Raw genomic sequence first — 20,223 nt, 5'->3', positions numbered from 1 at the left:
ATCTTCCTGGGACCAGCATGCATGTTCTTCTCACTTCTGTGCCGAAGGTATAAGATAGCAAATCCAATCACACAACTAACATGGTTTAGTCAAAGCAAGTTACATGCTGAACCCAAGTCAAGGGCTGATGAAATATATTCAGCCTCTTTGGAGGAAGGAATTGCAAAGTCACACGCCACAGACATGGATCAAGGAGGGTAAAACATATTGATGCAATCAACAAGCAGCAGGTAGAAAAGATACTTTTCCTACATTTTGGCTCTTGTTTTAGTCATAGAGTATCCACTATATTGGTTCTAATTCTAGTCATCTTTCACTTTATCCTTTGTGGGTACCTGTAGGGTGTGTATTGTGTTTATCTCAGATCATCTGCCCTATTGAGGCCATAGAATGATGAGTAACTCTTTAGGTAAAAGCTGGACTCTGTCCAGTGGGAGTGGTTTTCCTGGTATAAGCCATAAGAAGGAGACTTAGGTTCTCAGAGAAGAAACCAGAACCTAGAGGATGGGCTCAGCCAAGAGAGGGATATTTCCCAACCTGGGACTGAATGGCAAACAAACTATTTTATAAGCCAGACTTTGTAGTTGTATATTTCATTATGTATTCACTTTCTTTTAAATCATCATTATGAGGAAATCAATAGAAAATTACTCCATCCACAGGAGATATCAGAGAGGTAGAAGGTGAACTTCAAGGTAGATCCAATCAAAATGTAGACTCTTGAACAAGGCAAGGTTGTCAAAGCCAGTTATGTGTGGTTCCTGACCACAGTGAAGGCAGACTTGCTGGTTTAAGTGAGGAGAAATTGGAAAAGTAGAAGTAAGCTTCATTTGTTATTGGGATATCCAGGTAGAAGGTAAGGTGGGCACTTGGAGATGAGATGGTAGTCTGTGGCCAGGGAGTTAGGTGAGGGGTGGCAGAGATATAATCTTAAGGCAAAGAAAGGAGAAAGAGTATGCCTCGTGGGGCTTAGTGATGCTTATATTACAACAACAACAACAATAAAAAGCTAATTAAGTGTCCAGCTCTTCCTTTTGGCTCAGGTTGTGATCTCAGGGTTATGCAAATGAGCCGTGCTTCAGGCTCCACACTCAGCGGGGAGTCTGCTTCAGACTCTTTCTCCCTCTCCCTCTGCCCCTCCCTCCCTGTGAGAGTACACACTCTCTCTCTGTCAAAAATAATAAATATGGGCGCCTGGGTGGCTCAGTGGTTTAAGCCGCTTGCCTTCGGCTCGGGTCATGATCTCAGGGTCCTGGGATCGAGTCCCACGTCGGGCTCTCTGCTCAGCAGGGAGCCTGCTTCCCTCTCACTCTCTCTGACTACCTCTCTGCCTACTTATGATCTCTCTCTGTCAAATAAAAAAAAAAAAATCTTAAAAAAAATAAAAAAAAATAATAAATATTAAATAATTAAATAAATAATAAAGAAAAATAACATCTTTAAAAACAAACAAATAAGATACAAAGAAATTGACCAGGAAAGGAAGCAGAAAAGTAGTTAGAGTGGTAACAGGAAAACTGGGACAATACTGGCCATAAAGGTAGATTTTAGAGAAGGACATTTCCTACAGCATAACTTTTAACAAAGCTAGAACAGTTTTGGCATCTCAGACTTAATACTTGGGTAGGTTAAGCTGCCATACATGTTCAGTGTGAATAGTGTTAAGTTGAAAATATTATAAAAAATGATTTTTTTCAAAAATATTTTATTTTATTTTTTTATTTTTATTTTTTTAAAGATTTTATTTATTTATTTGACAGAGAGAGATCACAAGTAGATAGAGAGGCAGGTAGAGAGAGAGAGAGAGGGAAGCAGGCTCCCTGCCGAGCAGAGAGCCCGATGCGGGACTCGATCCCAGGACCCCAAGATCATGACCTGAGCCGAAGGCAGCGGCTTAACCCACTGAGCCACCCAGGCGCCCTCAAAAATATTTTAAAAAATAAATAAGGGGCTCCTGGCTGGCTCAGCCAGTTGGTGGAGAATGCAACCCTTGATCTCAGGGTTGTGAGTTTGAGCCCCATGTTGGGTATACAGATTCCTTAAAACTAAAATCTTTAAAAAAGTAAAATAAAATTTAAAAGGAAATAATAGTAGAACTGAAGAAAGAAAAATAAAAGGATAGTTTACACATGAGAGCCATGGGTCATCAGGTCTGATAGTTTCTTCAAAGGTGCTAAAGCCAGGGGGACTGGGAGAGTAATTTGTCAGAAGTTCTAATGAGGGAAGAGGCAGGAGAAAAAGCTATTGACTGGAGCCAAAGTTGTAAAATCTGAATGATGAGATGAAGATAGACAGTAAGACGGAAGAACCAGGGACCTGAAGCACATCAAAATTTTGGTTTTAGACTCTGGTCAAAATAATCAGTGGGGGTGCCTGGGTGGCTCAGTGGGTTAAAGCCTCTGCCTTCGGCTCAGGTCATGGTCCCAGGGTCCTGGGATAGAGCCGAGCATCGGGCTCTCTGCTCAGTGGGGAGCCTGCTTCCTCCTTTCTCTGCCTGCCCCTCTGCCTACTTGTGATCTCTGTCTGTCAAATAAATAAATTAATTAATAAATAATCTTAAAAAAAATAATCAGTGAATGCTTAGTCTTGCTAGAATCCCTCTTTACTTGGTTCATGTGGCGGTGTAGAGGACGCGCACACACACACTAATCTGACTGTGAATAGGTTCATGGCATCTCCTGCTCAGCAGGAAATTGAGGGAGAACAGATTGCGGGGAGGTGTGGGATTGAAGGGGTATGGGATTCCAGGAATTCTGATGATGGCAGGAGGTTTGAAACTTTTCCACGAAGATCAAGGCATCCTATTTTAAATCTGAGCCTGTGAATGTGTTCTCTTTCCTCAGATTGAATTTACTAAAGAAATATATTCTTCGGGGTACGGGGTAATAGCTGAGTTCTTCTACTATATATTTGAAGAGATGACCAAGGCAGAATATGGAATGTTCATATATCCTGAAGAAGGTTCTTACATGTGGTTTCCTGTCAGCGTAAGTCTTTTATTTTCTTACAGTTTTCCAGGACAGAAAAAGTATATCATATACTGCAACACGAAAACCATAATAATAATAATGTAAATTATTTAGAGGCTATTAGAAAAGCAGAATCTCAGGTCCCACTCCAGATCAGAGCATGTATTCTATAAGATCCCCAGGTGCTTCTGTGCATGTTAAATTTTTTTTTTTAAGATTTTATTTATTTATTTGACAGAGATCACAAGTAGGCAGGGAAGCAGGCAGGAGAGAGAGGGGGAAGGAGGCTCCCTGCTGAGCAGAGAGCCTGATGAGGGGCTCGATCCCAGAACCCTGGGATCATGACCTGAGCCGAAGGCAGAGGATTTAACCCACTGAACCACCCAGGCGTCCAGCATGTTAAATTTTTAATTAGCAATAATCGCGCCTCGGATAAACCTCATTGGCTACGATACTGCCACTGCGCAAAGCTTGTGTTAAATTTTTAAATAGCTTTTATGAAGTACATTTGATATACAATAACCTACACATCAGGTGTTCAACTTGGTTAAGTTCTGATTACAAATATATCCATGAAACTGTCACCACAATCAAAATAATGAACATATTCATCATTCCCCCAAATTTCCTCATACCCTTTTCTAATCCCACCCTCCACACACTTCCTGCCCCATGCCCACACAACCACTGATCTGATTTCTGTCATTCTGGAGTACTTTGAATTTCCTAGAATTTTATATAAATTATAAGATTTCTATTTGAGGGCCAGCTTTGCCGTTAGCAGGCGAATGACATTGAGCTACTTATGTAATAGCCTCAATCTTCATGTCTATTTACTTCTTACAGCTATTGTAAGGATAAATGTTAAAAATGCATTTAGAGGGATGCATGGGTGGCTTAATTGGTTAAGTGTCTGCCTTCGGCTCAGGTCATGATCCCAGGGTCCTGGAATCAAGTCCTGAATTGTCCCCTACTCAGCAGGGAGTCTGCTTCTCCTTCTGCCTGCCGCGCTCCCCCTGCTGTGCTCTCTCTCTGATAAATAAATAAATAAGTAAATAAAATATTTTTTTAAAAATGCATTTAGGATTTTCAGGCTAGTTGTCTCTTGGCTGCGCTATAGTGATGGTCCGGCAAGAGGTGGCCAGTGTTTTCCCTCATCTGGGCCTACAAAGTGCAAAGAGTAAAGCTGTTTCATCAGGACTCTTTCCTTCCTTCCACCCACCTTCACTGTCAACAGCATCAGTCACCTTCCCTGACCTATATGCTTGTCCCTGTCTGCACACCGAGGCTGAGGGCAGTATCACCGAAGGGGACACACTTGTCTGACACACATGACATGCCTGATGCACAATGAAAGTGCAGATAAAGAGTACTCTTCTTTCTGCTGTGTCTTTTTTCCACATGAATTTGAAGGCAAAGATGATAACATTAAATAATGACAACCTTGGCTTATAAGGCTATCCGAGCATATTTTTTTAATATTCCAGATATACTTTCAGTAATAAAAAGTAAATTCATTTATTTAATATTTTGAACTGCTAGTTTATATTTTATCTTAAGGAAGAAATTTTTTTTTTTTAAAGATTTATTTATTTGACAGACAGAGATCACAAGTAGGCAGAAAGGCAGGTAGAGAGAGAGAGGAGGAAGCAGGCTCCCCACTGAGCAGAGAACCCGATGCAGGGCTCAGTCGCAGGGCTCGATCCCAGGACCCTGGGATCATGACCTGAGCCGAAGGCAGAGGCTTTAACCCACTGAGCCACCCAGGCGCTCTTAAGGAAGAAATTTAAATTGTATTAAAGCCTGTGTAAGAAGCTCGAACTTTCTTTTCCTGAAACCCACTTTGTTCCTAATTTGTGACTTTTAGAAAAGGAAACCAAAACCAATTTTTACTAATCTATTTTTTTTAAAGATTTATTTATTTATTTATTTATTTGACAGAGAGAGATCACAAGTAGATAGAGAGGCAGGCAGAGAGAGAGAGGGAAGCAGGCTCCCCGCTGAGCAGAGAGCCCGATGTGGGACTCGATCCCAGGACCCTGAGATCATGACCTGAGCCGAAGGCAGCGGCTTAACCCACTGAGCCACCCAGGCGCCCAATTTTTACTAATCTAATTACCCCTTTGGAATATTGATTATTTCTAATACCTTGGGGATTTTTTTTCTTCTCCTTTTCCAGCCTGTATTTGAAAAGAAGAGATATTTCCTTTTTGGGATCCTGTGTGGACTCTCCCTGAACAACTCAAATGTTGCCAACCTTCCTTTTCCACTGGCTCTTTTTAAGAAACTTCTGGACCAAAAGCCATCATTGCAAGATTTAAAAGAACTCAGTCCTCTTTGGGGAAAGTAAGTAATATTTTTCCAGAACTATGTTAAGTCTCAGTTACTCAAGAACAAATGATGTTAATCACACATACACACAGAGACAAGGTCTTCAATTTTAATAAAGTATACTCTTTTGATGAATTTGAATCTTAACCCGACTTATAATAAAGTATGCCTTCAAGAATAAGGAAAAGCCAAGTGCTCTTCTAATTATCAACCTACAAGAGAGTCTAGTATCTTAAATTTATCTAGATGGAAACTGTACACAATATTCCTTTTTTATTTTGAAAGATTTTATTTATTCATTTAGAGAGAGACAGACAGCAAGGGTGGAGGGGCAGAGAGAGAGAGGGAGAAAGAGAATCTCAAGCCGACTCCACACTCAGCCCAGAGCCCAATGAGGCTCAATCCTATGACCCTGAGGTCATTAAGAGTAGGATGCTTAACCAATGAGCCACCCAGGTGCCCTGGAAATAATATTTTTAATGAGAAACATGCATGCTATATTTATTTTCATAAATCATATTTAGTCATTTAATTAATTAATTTTTAAAGATTTTATTTATCTATCTGACAGAGAGAGAGAGCACAAGCAGGGGGAGAAGCAGGCAGAGGGAGAGGGAGAAGCAGGCCCCCCTGCGGATCAGGGAGTCAGATGTGGGACTTGAATCCCAGGATCATGCCCCGAGTTGAAGGTAGATGCTTAACCCACTGAGTCACACAGGCGCTGTCATTTAATTTATTTAAATTCATCAGCATGTCATCAACTCTATTTTTTAAGTACTGAAAAATACTTGTTCTAAGTATATGCTGCCGAAGCGTTATATACTTTTATATATATAGTTATATATATATAACATTAGTTTTATATATATATATATATATAGTTATATAGTTAAAAGATAAACTATATCCTGTGAGGAAAATACTAGCAACATAGATGATAGACAAAAGATTAGTATTGCTAATATATAAATATAAATATATATGTGTGTGTCATCACGGATGTATACACACATGTGCACACACACATATATGGCTAATCAAAAAATGAAAATATGCTCAATCTTCCTAGTACTTAAGGAAATATGAATGAAAATGAGATGTCCTTTTTGTGCTTACAGACTGACAAATGTTAAAAAGTTTTTCATAAAATATACAGTTGGCAACAGATTGAAAAGGATTCTCTTCTGACGTACTATTTGTGTAAGAGTAAACGGCCTGGATTTACACTATATGCCCTCACACTCTAGAGAACAGCACTTCTCAACCTTGGCAACACTGAGATTTGCGGCTAGATAATTCTTTGTTGTGGAAGGCTGATCTGGGCATTGTAGGATATTTAACAGCTAAGGGGGCTGCTACCAACTAGATGCCAGTAGTGACCTTCCCCCTAATTGTAACAACCAAAGATATCTCCAAATTTTGCCAAATGTCCTCTAGGGGTCAAAATCTCCCCTGATAGGGAATCACTGGTCTATAGGAAGGGGCTCCTTTCTGTAATTTCCATCAAGACACAGCAGTGTCTATGTATTAGCAGTGACCCAACAAACTGTAAAACAAGGTTAACTCTAAGAAGAAGGAGTGGGAAGATAAGGACATTTAGTGGCATTTTATTCATTTCTTGATTGCTCAAGAGTTTTTCTACTGAACATTTATTTTTGAAATGTGAGAAGATCGAGAATATAATTTTTATTTTTTTAATTAAATATTACTTTTTAAATGAAAATTTTCATTAGGAATTTGCAAGTTCTAGATAATGAAGCTGATGACCTTGGAGAAGAACTTGACATATATTTTTCTGTGAGTACCAACGTAGTTTAGTTTTCATCTGTTTTTTAGAATAATTTTTATTATATTACCTTAAATATGGGATTTCTTTTTTTAAAAATTTTCCACCCTGCCCCCTTGGGATTCCTTTTTGGAGCACATTTCACTTCCATATTATATGACTTTCCTCCCACCTGCTCCTCCTTTGATACCTTATGTTTATATAGTCTCAAAGAAAGTGAAAATATAGCAGTTATGCAATCAGTGTGAACAACATAAACCACTAAATGCTTAAGACTATATATAGCATATACTAGGGTATGCTTTTTAATTTTTATATGTATTTAAAAGGCTGAACTACATAATTATTTAGTTCCCAGTTATAATTAGTTATAGGGAAGAATGTCCTGGCAATAATGGTATTGTGGTTGTGTTGGGAAGGAAGAATTTATTCTTTCAAAGTCCTAGTTGGACTAAGAATCAAATTGACATGACAAAGATTAAAGGAGAATATCAGATTTAATTTTGTATGTACAAGGAATCCATCCAGACATGGAAGTTCCAAAGACAGGCAAAATGACGTATATATGTCAATTCTGAACTAAGGAGAAGGGGGTAGGGGCCTAGGACTTCAGAGGGAAGAAATGCAACTTACAGGAAGATGAAAAAGAGCAAATGTTTGGTAAACAAATGTTTGTTGGGCAGCTCAGAAACATGGAACATAGAGGACTTTTTAAAAATATTTATTTATTTGACAGAGAGACAGCAAGAGAGGGAACACAAGCAGGGGGAGTGGGAGAGAGAGAAGCAGGCTTCCTGCCAAGCAGGGAGCCCAGTGCGGGGTTCAGTCCCAGGACCCTGGGATCATGACCCGAGCAGAAGGTAGATGCTTAACAACTGAGCCACCCAGGTGCCCCAGCAGAGAGGACTTTGATCAAATGGGCCACCATGCCTAGTTCAGAGTCTATGTAGTTGTCTGTGGTGGTAGCTCTCTTCCTGGAGCAGGTCCTCTATCTAAATTACTTTTAGACAGTTGTTGGGGGAGGTGAAGAGCTTTTCCTGAATCTGTTGGAGGTTTTAAAAATTTTGTTATTTTTTTCTGATTCTGCTGGGTTTTGATTGCTTTTAACTAAGAAATAATCTTTATGCTAAAGTGGCCCCTCAATGGGGTGACCTGCCCATGGCCCCTGCAGTTGAATTATTCAGACTTTCTTTCATATTTGGTACTGAATATATTTTGGTTACAGATATACTGGGACAAAAAGGATGTTGATTTAATTCCAAATGGGATCTCTGTACCTGTGGACCAAAGCAACAAGTAAGTTTTGAGACTTAGAACATCTGCTATGAATACACATAACATGTTATCACTATAATTTATACATGTATTTTAGCTTTTCAGATGATCATTTTAGCTCCTCATCTCTGAGAAAGATAAAAAGTTTACAGGTTAAGAGAACGGGGAAAAGGAGTCAGGATTAAATATTTCCTTTGCAGAACTTTTCACTAGTTATTCACTTAACAATTATTTTTGAGCCCTTCCTCTGTACCAGATCCTATTCTGGGTGCCAGAGAGACAGCTGTGAAACAGACAAAACCTGGAGCTTCAATTCCAGTGGGGCAGAAAGACCATATAAAAAATTATTATGTAATATGATGTCAATAAGGATGAGCACTGTAACAAAAGTTAATTAAGAGATTTACAGTAGTGTTATGCTGGAACCAGCTGGCATCTGCTTGTGAGAGCTGATTATTCAATTTTCAAAAATGTTGAGAGTTTATTATTGAGGTATTAGTAGCATGAAATCAGCCATGGTGGGAATATTTACACCACAAAACTGGCAAATGCTGCAAATGAGGGTTCCCTTCCGTTTTCTTCTCTTTAGAGAACTGGTTGTTAACCATTTACCAGCACACTACTGGTTCCAGGGGATGACAGAAGGCGGTCGATAGGACACTCCGCTAGGGCAGTCCCTGAAGCTGCTCAAAGGGTGGGAGACTTCCATGTTTCTGGTGGCTGTCAGGTGGACATACCTTCTTCTTACCGTCAGGAAATTCATCAGGGTGGGTGGGTGGGGGGAGACAGACTTTTGCAGAAATGATTTCCACCCGGTGACACATGATGTGAGGGAGGAGGGAGAGGGGAACAGTGGACCAACCCTGAGAACTAGTCCTGTTGCTGTGGACCTCTCTGATGGTTGACAGAAGTCAGCATGTAAGGAGGGAGCAGTGCATGCTGTGGCCCCAACTCTAAGAAAGACGGGGAGGCCCCCCCACCCCTGCAACTATCAAAGGTCAAAGATTCAAATGCCAAGTGGGAAGAGGCTGCTGTGTCAGGCAGTAGTCAGATCCAAAAGTTTGGAATTTACCCTAAGGGCAATGGAAAGAAAGCCTCTGAAAGATTTTAAGCCAGAGAATTACGTGTACAGATGACTGTTTTAAAAGTATATATCTCTCAGAGGGAAAGAGCAGCAAAACAAAGTCTTTGTCTTTCTGCTACACACTTCAAGGTGTCTTCCTTCAGCTGACCACAGGCTTTTACTTCCCTCTGAATAATTTACTTTTCTTTCTTAATAGAAATGGTTAAAAGGGCAAAATAGAGAATATTTTAGTTAGTGGTGAAATATGTTATTGGCTTTTTTTTTTTCTTCCCTCAAGGAAAGAATATGTTTCTGCATGCATTGATTACATTTTTGACACCTCTGTAAAGGCAGTTTATGAGGAATTTCAGAGAGGATTTTATAAAGTCTGTGACAAGGAAATACTTGTTAAACTTTTCCAGCCCGAAGAACTGATGGCAGCAATGGTTGGAAATACTGATTATGACTGGAAGCAGTTTGAAGAGGTTGGTGATAACCAAAATCCCCCCACTTCTTCCAAACAACTTCTATATATTCCCCCTAAAATCCATTTTTCTCCCTCTTTTTCTCAAGAATTCACAATATCATCAAGGATACCACAAATCACATCCAACTATACTGATGTTTTGGAAAGCTTTCCACAAATTAACTCTGGAGGAAAAGAGAAAATTCCTCTGTAAGTATTACTAATAGATGGATTTATAATTATATATCTTTTTTGAAAGATAAATATTTGCCATGAAGTCATTATTAAATGTTTTATTTAATAAAATAATTTATTTAAGTAATCTCTACACCCAACATAAGGCTTAAACTTATCACCCCAAGATCAAGACTAGCATGCTCTTCCGACTGAGCCAGTCAGGCACCCGCCACGAAGTCATTCTTTTTTTTTTTTTTTTTTAATTTTATTTATTTATTTGACAGACAGAGATCACAAGTAGGCAGAGAGGCAGGCAGAGAGAGAGGAAGGGAAGCAGGCTCCCGGCCAAGCAGAGAGCCCGATGCGGGGCTCGATCCCAGAACCCTGGGACCATGACCTGAGCCGAAGGCAGAGGCTTTAACCCACTGAGCCACCCAGGCGCCCCATGAAGTCATTCTTAATAGTGAGTCACACGTGTTTACAGCAAAGCCAGGCTTCCTAAATCAATGTTCTTTCTCTTACATAAGCCTGGTTTCCCATTAAAAAAAAATAATAATAATAAATATTGCTAGTTGCCTTCTAATCAAGCCTTCACTCTCACATTGGAATATGGAATTAGAACTATGTATATTTTTCTAATACTATTTTAGAAATAATACTAGTAGCAATTCCACTGATGATAATACCAACGCCTTTATTGTGTGCTTAACTCTGTGTCAAGCATTGTACTGACCACTTCCTATCTGTTACCTCCCTTCATCCTAATAGCCATGTTTTGAGGTATGGTACTTGTTTTTCTCTTCATTTCAGATCTGAGGAAAAGATGCGTTTAGTAGTTTGCCTATATTCAGACAGCTGGCGAGTGTGAGAAACAGACTCTGAACCCACCAGGCTGATCCAAAGCCAAGGCTCTGAACCACTAAACTGTGGCTTGTGATATGAGAACTTCTCTTGGTGGGAACCCTAAGGTTTCCCTTGGACAGATTTAATGATTTATTCTCTTACCTCCCTTCCCATTTTTCAGTCATTCTGTAGATATATATCTTTTTGCTATTTTCGTTGCTCTTGAGGACATCGGAGGACAATTCCAACTTCACAAACCTAAACTACTACTCCACAATCCCTGTCTAATCTCTCTTAATGGGAGGGAAACTTGCTTCAGCCCATTGATTCCACTGTCTGTGCATTCAGTGTGTTTACTTACATCTTCATACTTCTGACTTTTTCTTGGGCTTTCCCCTTCTGCCTTTCCTGGAGAACTAACTAGCCAGATGTGACCCCTGTAGTCTTCCTGCTCCCCCAGCGGGGTACCGCCCGTCAGTCTCAGGGCCTCTTCACCTCAGCCTTCATAGCTGAGCTAAATTAAACTTCCATGTATCTGGCTCTTCTCTTTTCATGTATGTGATTTTCCCTAATAAGACCATGAACTCACTGAGGACAAAGACCAGATGTCATAATTTTGCTATATTCTACAGGGCCCTATGTGGCTCTCTCTACACAAGGGTACTCAGTGGTATCTACTGAATGAAGTGATTCATTTCTTCCTTTTCATTTTACGTTTTGCTCTTTCTATGAAATATCTTAACCAAAATTTATTCCTTTCTAGTTTTTCTTAGGGGAAATGACAGACGGCCTGTAAGAGGCAAACAGGAAATGGGAATCATATTTCGCTGTCCTGAAACTTTCCGTGAAACAGATTACCCAAGAGCGCTGACCTGTCACAATATTCTGGACCTTCCTAAATATTCTACAATGGAAAAAGTGGAGGAAGCCCTTCAAGTAGCCATCAACAGCAACAGAGGATTTGCCTCTGTCCAAGTCACAGAGCAACAGTGATCCTGCGAGTTTCAGTGAGGTCTCAGAGCCTTAAGCCCTCATCCTTCGACTCTTCTGTTCTTCCTTAGGTCTAAGTAGCACAAAGTGTTGACAAGTTTTAGGTAGAATTAGTTGACAAATGTTGGGATAAACAATAAAATGATGAATCAAGAAGGATTTAAAAAAGTGATTTTTTTAAATGAATCAACATTTCTTGATCCCTAAATTTGTTATCAGAATGTTTGTTTTTTACCAAAGTATTCCTGAACAATAATTATCATTTAAAAATAAACTGAATATTAAAAGCTAATAGCTTTTTTTTAAAGATTTTATTTATTTATCTGACAGACAGAGATCACAAGTAGGCAGAGAGTCAGGCAGAGAGGTGGGGTGGAGGGAAGCAGGCTCCCTACTTAGCAGAGTTGGATGCAGGGCTCGATCCCAGGACCCTGAGATCATGACCTGAGCTGAAGGCAGAAACAACCCACTGAGCCACCCAGGTGCCCCGCTAACAGATATTTTTAAAAATACTGTATATCTAATAAACACATTGTCTGTAAATATGAAAGATATGCTTAAGCTTGAAAAAGTAATAATTCAACATGTTTTTGAGGCACATAAATATATATTTTATATTCTAGCATGTCTCCAGAATTTTTATTTTAGCCAACTGCTGAGTAATTTATTTGAAAAATCTAAATGTTAAAGGGTTCATTAATTCATTGAAGAATTACTTATGTTCAATACTGTGTTCCAAGAATATTCTAAATGCATATATCATTATTTTGGCTAAACTCCAAGCCCAACCAGGAACTCCTATCTATTGGTAGTTGGAGAGAATGAAGGATATGAAATATGTCTTAGCAATATGGCTATGGAATAAATTAAAGGAGAAAGAGAAATATGGCTGTAAATGGCCAATGAATTTTGTAGGCCAGTTCTATCTTATATTACGTTTTAAACTGTAATCTATTCTATAAATGCCTGTTGTTATGGCAAACCATATGGAGATGTCTTATATCAATGGCACTTTTGGAAAGGAAACACCATGGGGTATAGTCTATGTCGGGGTGGTGATGTGGAAAGAGGGGAGGATCGCCAGACGATAGACAGAACAGAGAGAATTTACTAAGGACACTAGAATGTGGGGTGGTCCTTAGAAACACAAGCCCCAGTGAATCTTCAGATTTATTTTGGACATGTCTGGTTTCTCTAATAAATGGAATGGGGGCCAGATGTATTCTCTTTGAATTTTAAGGGAAAAGGTAACCTCTAAATCTCAGGGATCCCTAAGCACTTGACTTTTAGGTTGTACTTTTCAGAACTTTCAACTCCAACATAAATATTTCTAATGCAAATGGATGAACTATACTAAACATTTAGGGAAGACAGTACAGCAATTCTTTTCTTCTTTTTAAAGATTTTATATATTTACTTGAGAGAGACAATGAGAGAGTGAGAGAATGAGTGGGGAGAATGGCTGAGGGAGAGGGAGAAGCATAGTCCTCACTGAGCAGGGAGCCTACGCAGGCTAGATTCTAGGATGCTGGGATCATGACCTGAGCAGAAGACAGATGCTACCAGATTGAATCACCCAGGTGCCCCTAGTGTGGTAGTTCTTTACATACTCTTTCAGAAAACAGAGGAAGAGGAGTGCCAGGTGCCCCTAGTGTGGTAGTTCTTTACATACTCTTTCAGAAAACAGAGGAAGAGGAGTGCTTGGCTGGTTCAGTCAGAAGAGCATGCAACTCTTGATCTGGGAGTTAAAGAGTTTGAGTCCCAAGTTGGGAATAGAGATGACTTAAAAATAAGATCTTTTTAGAAAGAAAAAAGAAAACAGAGGAAGAGGAAACACCGCCCAATTAAGTACAATGTTGGCATTACTCTCATGTCAAAACCAGACAAAGACATTACGGGGAAAGAAAACTACAAATATCTCTCATGAACAGAAGCACAAAAAAAAAACTTTCTTAGATTTTAACATATGAAACATATCCAACAAAATATAAAAAGGATAATACTTTGCGGCCACGTGGAGTTTAGTCCAGAAAAACACTTAAAAATCTATTACCTCTCACTGTAATAAGACAAAGAAAAACCTCAATAAAGGCAGAAAAAAATTTTGACCAGTTGCAATAGCCACTTATGTATGATATTCTTAGCAAATTAGAACCAGAAGGAAACTTTCTCAACCTGACAGAACCTGCAAAGAGCTAACCTTACGTTCAATGGTAAGAGACTAAATGCCTCCCAAAACTATTAACAAGGAAAGGGTGCCTCTCATCACTTCTTGTACAACACTGTACTAGAGGTATTATTCCATGTAAGAGGGCAAAGAAAAAAAAAGGCATAATGATTGGAAAGGAAAAAGTAATACTATCTTATTTATAGACTACAGCGTTACCTGCAGAAGATCCTAACAGATCTAATACCAAACCGAACCAAATCAAAACCTTTTAAAACTGTTAAGTAAATATAGAAAAGTCTCAGGATTCAAGGTCAATATATAAAAATTAAGTACTTACATATATTAACAACAATCATAAACTGAAATTTTAAGAACTATTTATAATATAAAAAGATAAATACTTAAGGATAAATTTAACAAAACATGTTACACTATACAGTAAAAACCAGAAAATATTGCTGAAAGACATTAAAGCAGCTTTAAATTAACGGAGAAGGGCACCTAGTGCTGCAGTGGGTTAAAGCCTCAGACTCTTGTTTTGGCTCTGGTCATGACCTCCAGAGCCGGCCGGAGACTCTCAGTGCCAGCCAATGCCACATGTGTGGGCACACAGTTCTCTCTCTCTAATAAATAAACCAATTCTAAAAAGAAATTGATGGGGAGAGATATGCTCTCTCCCAATATGACCCAAGAGTCAATATTATCAGTGTATCATTTCTTCCCAAACTGATTTAATTTAGTGCAATCTCAAAGTCCCTGCAGTCCGTTTTGTAGATATCGATGAACTTATCCTGACATATACATGGAAATGGGAAGGACCTAAAATAGCCAAAACAAACAAATAAATATAACACCCAAAACAACACTGAAGAAAGGACAATGGTGGGCATTTGAATGAAGTAATTTTGAGACTTAATTATAATCTACAGTAATCAAGGCAGTGTGGTCTTAGAGTATAAACAGGAATACAGATCAAGGGGACACAGTAAATTTAGTCCAGAAATAAACTCAATTGCACATAGCCAACAGAGTTTTGACAAAGATGCTAAGGCAATTCAATGGGGAAAGGCTAGGTAGAACAACGGGAAATCAGGACAAAAATGAACCTCTATCCTTTCCTCATGCCATAAAGAATAATTCATTTGAAATGTAATAAAGACCTAAAGCTGTAAAACTTGTAGACGATAACATATAAGAAAATCTCTGTAACCTCGGGTTAAGCAAAGATTTCCTAAGACAAAAAAAAAAAAAAAAGAAAGGCATTAACTATGTAAAAGAAAAAAATGGTTAAATTACATTTAAAATTAAAACTTTTAGCTCTTCAAACGGCACTTCATAACATTTTCAAAAAGGCAACAGATTGGTAGAAAATATTTCAAAACATATCTAATGAAGGACGATATATAACACAAGGTATTGTAATATATAAAAAGAACTTTGAGATAATAAGCAAATTAATAAATGGCAAAAGATGTGAACAGATGCTTCACCAAGGAAAAGACAAAGGTTAGCCCTAATAAGCATATGAAAAGATGCTTCAACATCATTAAGCATTAGGGAAATGGAAATAAAAACCACAGTAAGATACACAGATAGAGGGGCATCTGGGCGGCTCAGTCATTCCGCGTCCGCCTTTGGCTCCGGTCATGATCCCAGGGTCCGTTGAGCCCCATATCGGGTTCCCTGCTCAGTGGGGTGCCTGCTTCTCCTTCTCCCACTCCCCCTGCTTGTGTTCCTTCTCGCTGTTATTATAAAATCCTTAAAAAAAAAAACCGCAAAGATACGCGTATAGACGACTGCAACTGCTATAATTAAAAAGACTGAAAATACCAAATGTCGAGGATATAGAGGGACTGGCACTCCCATAAATTGCCGGAGGGAATGCAAAACAGCATAGCACTTTGGAAAGGTTTGGTAGCTTCTTGTATCATGTTCCTGCATGTATTTACCATACGATACAGCAGTTCCATTTTTAGGTATTTACTCCTAAGAAAAGAAAACATATATCCGCTCCAAGACGTGCTCATAGTCATAGCACCTCTATTCACTGTAGCCCCTCTATTCACTGGAAAGAACTGAAATGTCCGTGGATCGGTGAATGGATAAATGCTACCCCTCTGTCGTAATACCATCCAACAATTACTACTGACTGACCAAATACTGATGAAACACGGGATTAACCTCAACAGCATTAAGCTAAGCCGAGAAAAAAACCAGAGACCGCACAGGGTTGACTCCCTGTGTAAGGGATTCTCGAAAAGGCAAACCGCGCTGACCGGTTGCCAGGCACCGCGGTGTGGGCGGAGGGATCGACCGCGCGGCTCTCGATTTCGGTTTCCTCCCGGCCGACTCGCTGAGCCCCGGACCGAACGCTGAACGAAGCCGCTTTCCCTCCCACAGTCGTTCCTGGAAATTCGGCAGGTCCGCTGTGTCAGTGCTCCTCCTAGCGGAACTGCAGTGTTTCTTCCAAGGCCACCAGGTCCAGGCGCTCAGGAGGCTCCTGCGAGCCCAGGGACGCCCCCTCAGCCCTGCTCACCCATCCCGTCCTCCGCCAGCACCCTGTGTCCTCTGGCAGCCTTCCAAGCCCTTCGTGACCGTCCGAGTTTCCCTTTCCCTTTCCTTCTCTATTCCACCCCGAACCAGAGCGACGGTTTCGTTTCCTCCCGGCGCTGCGGGCTCCGCCCCCAAACAACACGTGGCGAGCCCAGCGTCTGAGCGGGGGCGGAGCAGGCGAGGCTGCGGTTCCCCGACGCCACTGCGCTGTCCGCTAGCTCAGGCTGCGCACCGCGAAGCCGCGGACGGTTTTCTCGGGGGCTCCGTCTCCTCCGAGGCGCGGAGAGCAGACGCACGGCTGTGGAGCCCGGGAAAGCCGCGATGGAGCAGAGGCCGCGAAGGAGAGCTCGCGGAGGCGTGCGCCCAGTTCCCGGGCCGGACCCGGCGTCGCGAGCTGCAGCGCCGCGGCGCTCCGCCGAGCCGCCGGGCACTCAACTCTGGCTCTTCCCCAGCGCCGCGGGCCTCCGCAGAGCGCTGCCCCAGAGGACCGAGGCGACGCGTCAGATGTGCTGCACGCAGGGGCGCCTCGTGGTGTTGGAGCGCGGCGGGGCCGGCGTCGAGGTTCACCAGCTGCCGGCGGGGAGCGACGGCGCCAAGAAGCCGAGTGAGTGGGCTGGCCGGTGCCCCTTGGGCCCTTCCGCCTTGGGCTGGGGGTGTGAGAGTGGGCGGCCGGGGGCCCCAAGTGCAGCGCCGGCGGAGCTGCCCGAGAGTGGGTGTGGCGGCCCTTCTCTAAACGCGAAGGGAAGCCCCGAAGGGAAGCCCCCAAGGGGACTCGACGCTGCCGCAGTCACCGGTGGCCGCAGAAACGCGTCGGGCCGGGTGGCTTTTGAATTTCGCGCGTGCGAGTGCCTGAGCGCTCCCTTATCCGCGTTCCCGTTTGGCGCGGAGTTTGCAGGACGGTGGCGAGAGCTGGGTCGCGCACTCTGCAAGTCGCCCACGCGGACGGAGAGCGCGTGCAGGCTGTATCATTGGCACCAATCCTCCTTTAGGATCGGTTTCTGTTGAAGTTTACTTTTCGCTCATTCCTTTGGAGAACACAGCGGCTCCGATTTTGTGAGCCTTTGGAGGATATAGTTTTCTTGTACTCAACGACAATATCATATATGCAAACGATTTAAAGAACACCTACAGTTGCCCTTGGCCGAGGTGGTAGTAATCTCCGTCGATGAGGTCGGGAACTGTGGTTCCGATTTTGATGGTGGAGGAAAGCGAAGGGCCACATTCTTAATCTTGGAAATTTCGCCCGTCTGTTGAGTGAAGAAAGCTGAGCATCTTTTCCTTTTTTCTATTGATCGTTTGCATTCCTTTTTTGGTGAACTGCTTGTTCGTATCTTAAACTGGCTTTTTAAAAATTGAGTTGTTATTCTTTTTCTTACTTGTTTGAAGCGTTATTTGAATATTGAGTAAGAATAGCATAGACGTTGTGATGTTTTAGTTGATGTTATTTTATAGTCTTCCTTCATCGATCTTTTCTGTTAAGACTTACAGATTTTGTGTTACACAGGTATCCACACTCAGGGTTTTTTTTTTTTTTTTAATGTACCCATCTTTATAGCAATATTAAGCTTTTACTTTTTTTTTTAAAGATTTTGTTTACTTATGGGGCGCCTGGGTGGCTCAGTGGGTTAAAGCCTCTGCCTTCGGCTCAGGTCATGATCCCAGGGTCCTGGGATCGAGCCCCACATCGGGCTCTCTGCTCCGTGGGGAGCCTGCTTCCTCCTCTCTCTCTGCCTGCTTCTCTGCCTAGTTGTGATTTCTCTCTGTCAAATAAATAAAATATTTTTAAAAAAAGATTAAAAAAAAAGATTTTGTTTATTTATTTGACCGACAGAGATCATAAGCAGGCAGAGAGGCAAGCAGAGAGAGAGAGGGAAGCAGGCTCCCTGCTGAGCAGAGATCCTGAGGCGGGGCTCGATTACAGGACCCAGAGATCATGACCTGAGCCAAGGCTTAACCCACTGAGACACTCAGGCACCCCAGCTTTTACTTATTTTTTGAAGTAGGCTTGGTGGAGCCCCACCGGGGGGCTTGAACTCATGACCCTGAGATCAAGACCTGAGTTGAAATCAAGGGTCTGTGTGGGGTTTAACCAACTGAGCCACCCAGGCTCTCCTTAATGCTTTTATTTTTAAAGTTAAAATTTTGGGATGCACTTGAAAATCATTTTGATTTTAGGATGTAGGAGAATCTAGATTTATTTGTTTCTCCAAATGGTTAGTCTGATGTCCCTTTACCTTTTCTGAGTAACCTTTTCCTCCCTGGCCTTTGAGTAACTTTTTTTTCAACTGATTGGAAATGCTGATCTCTGAAAAATATTAGTCTGTTTAGCCATTTCTTCTTTATTACCATACTGTTTTGGTTCTCATAGCATTTCTAATAAGAAGGTATGTGCTTTGAGATTTTTACATGAATAAATCCAGTTTGGTTAGAACTGAAAAGTAAAACAAATCCCCACATCCAATTTTTGTGAACAAATTAAATGAGATAAGAGTAAATGGTAACTGTGGATACTTTTTAAATCTCTTAATTTTTAGGAAGGGCTAAATATGCAGTAATGCCAATAAAAATTCTTTTAACAGCATGTCTCCTTAAAAATTAGTCCTCAGGGGCACGTGGGTGACTCAGTGGTTAAGCATCTGCCTTCAGCTCAGGTCTTGATCCCAGGGTTCTGGGATGGAGCCCAGCATCAAGTTCCCTGCTCAGCGTGAAGCCTGCTTCTTCCTCTCGCACTCCCCCTGCTGGTGATCCCTCTCTCTCTGTGTCTTTCTCTGTCAAATAAATAAAATCTTTTAAAAAAATTAGTCCTCAACCACAATTCTTCCTTTTAAAATTATAGAACTTGGGGGTGCTTGGGTGGCTCCGATGGTTGAGTGTCTGCCATTGGCTCAGGTCATCATCTGCAGGTCCTGGGATCCATCCAGCCCCACATCAGGCTCCTGGCTGGCTCAGTAGGTAGCCTGCTTCTCCCTCTCCCTCTGCCAGTGGTTGTGTGCTCTCTTTGTCTCTCTCAAGTGAATAAATAAAAAATCTTTTTTTTTTTTAAATTTATTTGACAGAGAGAGATCACAAGTAGACAGAGAGGCAGGGAGAGAGAGAGTGAGAGGGAAGCAGGCTCCCTGCTGAGCAGAGAGCCCAATGCGGGACTCGATCCCAGGACCCTGAGATCATGACCTGAGCCGAAGGCAGCGGCTTAAACCACTGAGCCACCCAGGCGCCCAATAAATAAAAAATCTTAAAAAAAAAAACAAAATATAGAACTTGGCTCCTATATGGAGCAATTAGGAGAATTTTATTATTATTATTATTTGTTTTGTATTTGGAAAGAGTATATCTCAAAGTATACAATATATGTTCTCCTAAAACAAGTTAATGCCATTCAGATACTGTTATATTTTCTTATAGACTTTTTCATTTTTGTCACTTCAAATTTAATTTCTCTGTCTCAAACTATTAAACAGGAATCCAAAAGCAAATATTTTAATTGGTTATTTAAAAACTATATTGAATTTTAAAAAAATTTTTTTAGATGAGGGAGGGACAGGAGGAGAGGGAAGGAAAGAAATGTAAGCAGGCTCCACGCTCCTCCATCTCACAACCCTG

At 41.1% G+C, this 20,223-nt stretch overlaps 2 protein-coding genes and 1 non-coding gene across 4 annotated transcripts in view; 2 read left to right on the top strand and 1 right to left on the bottom strand.

Annotated features, from left to right (window-relative positions):
- The window catches only part of HERC6 (HECT and RLD domain containing E3 ubiquitin protein ligase family member 6), a 61,246-nt gene extending 49,060 nt beyond the window's left edge, over positions 1-12,186 (top strand). For both annotated transcript variants that reach the window (XM_045998053.1, XM_045998052.1), the window contains 7 exons: positions 2,844-2,987; positions 5,149-5,315; positions 7,034-7,097; positions 8,312-8,382; positions 9,723-9,909; positions 9,998-10,100; positions 11,674-12,186. In XM_045998053.1, the coding sequence (XP_045854009.1) occupies positions 2,844-2,987; positions 5,149-5,315; positions 7,034-7,097; positions 8,312-8,382; positions 9,723-9,909; positions 9,998-10,100; positions 11,674-11,903 (966 nt within the window). In that variant the 3' untranslated portion in view covers positions 11,904-12,186. The remainder of the gene's footprint in view (positions 1-2,843; positions 2,988-5,148; positions 5,316-7,033; positions 7,098-8,311; positions 8,383-9,722; positions 9,910-9,997; positions 10,101-11,673) is intronic.
- Positions 3,295-3,441, bottom strand: LOC123937692. The gene has a single exon (XR_006817522.1). It is a non-coding gene; the product is annotated as a U4 spliceosomal RNA (small nuclear RNA).
- Positions 12,187-16,813: 4,627 nt separating the features above from the next.
- The window catches only part of HERC5 (HECT and RLD domain containing E3 ubiquitin protein ligase 5), a 45,023-nt gene continuing 41,613 nt past the window's right edge, over positions 16,814-20,223 (top strand). The window contains exon 1 of the mRNA XM_045998051.1: positions 16,814-17,227. Within this exon, the coding sequence (XP_045854007.1) occupies positions 16,945-17,227 (283 nt within the window). The 5' untranslated portion in view covers positions 16,814-16,944. The remainder of the gene's footprint in view (positions 17,228-20,223) is intronic.

Source organism: Meles meles, chromosome 2, assembly GCF_922984935.1.
Source record: "Meles meles chromosome 2, mMelMel3.1 paternal haplotype, whole genome shotgun sequence".
Lineage (NCBI taxonomy): Eukaryota > Metazoa > Chordata > Mammalia > Carnivora > Mustelidae > Meles > Meles meles.
The sequence above is the reverse complement of the archived record's forward strand: the minus strand, read 5'-3'. Positions and strand labels throughout refer to the sequence as shown.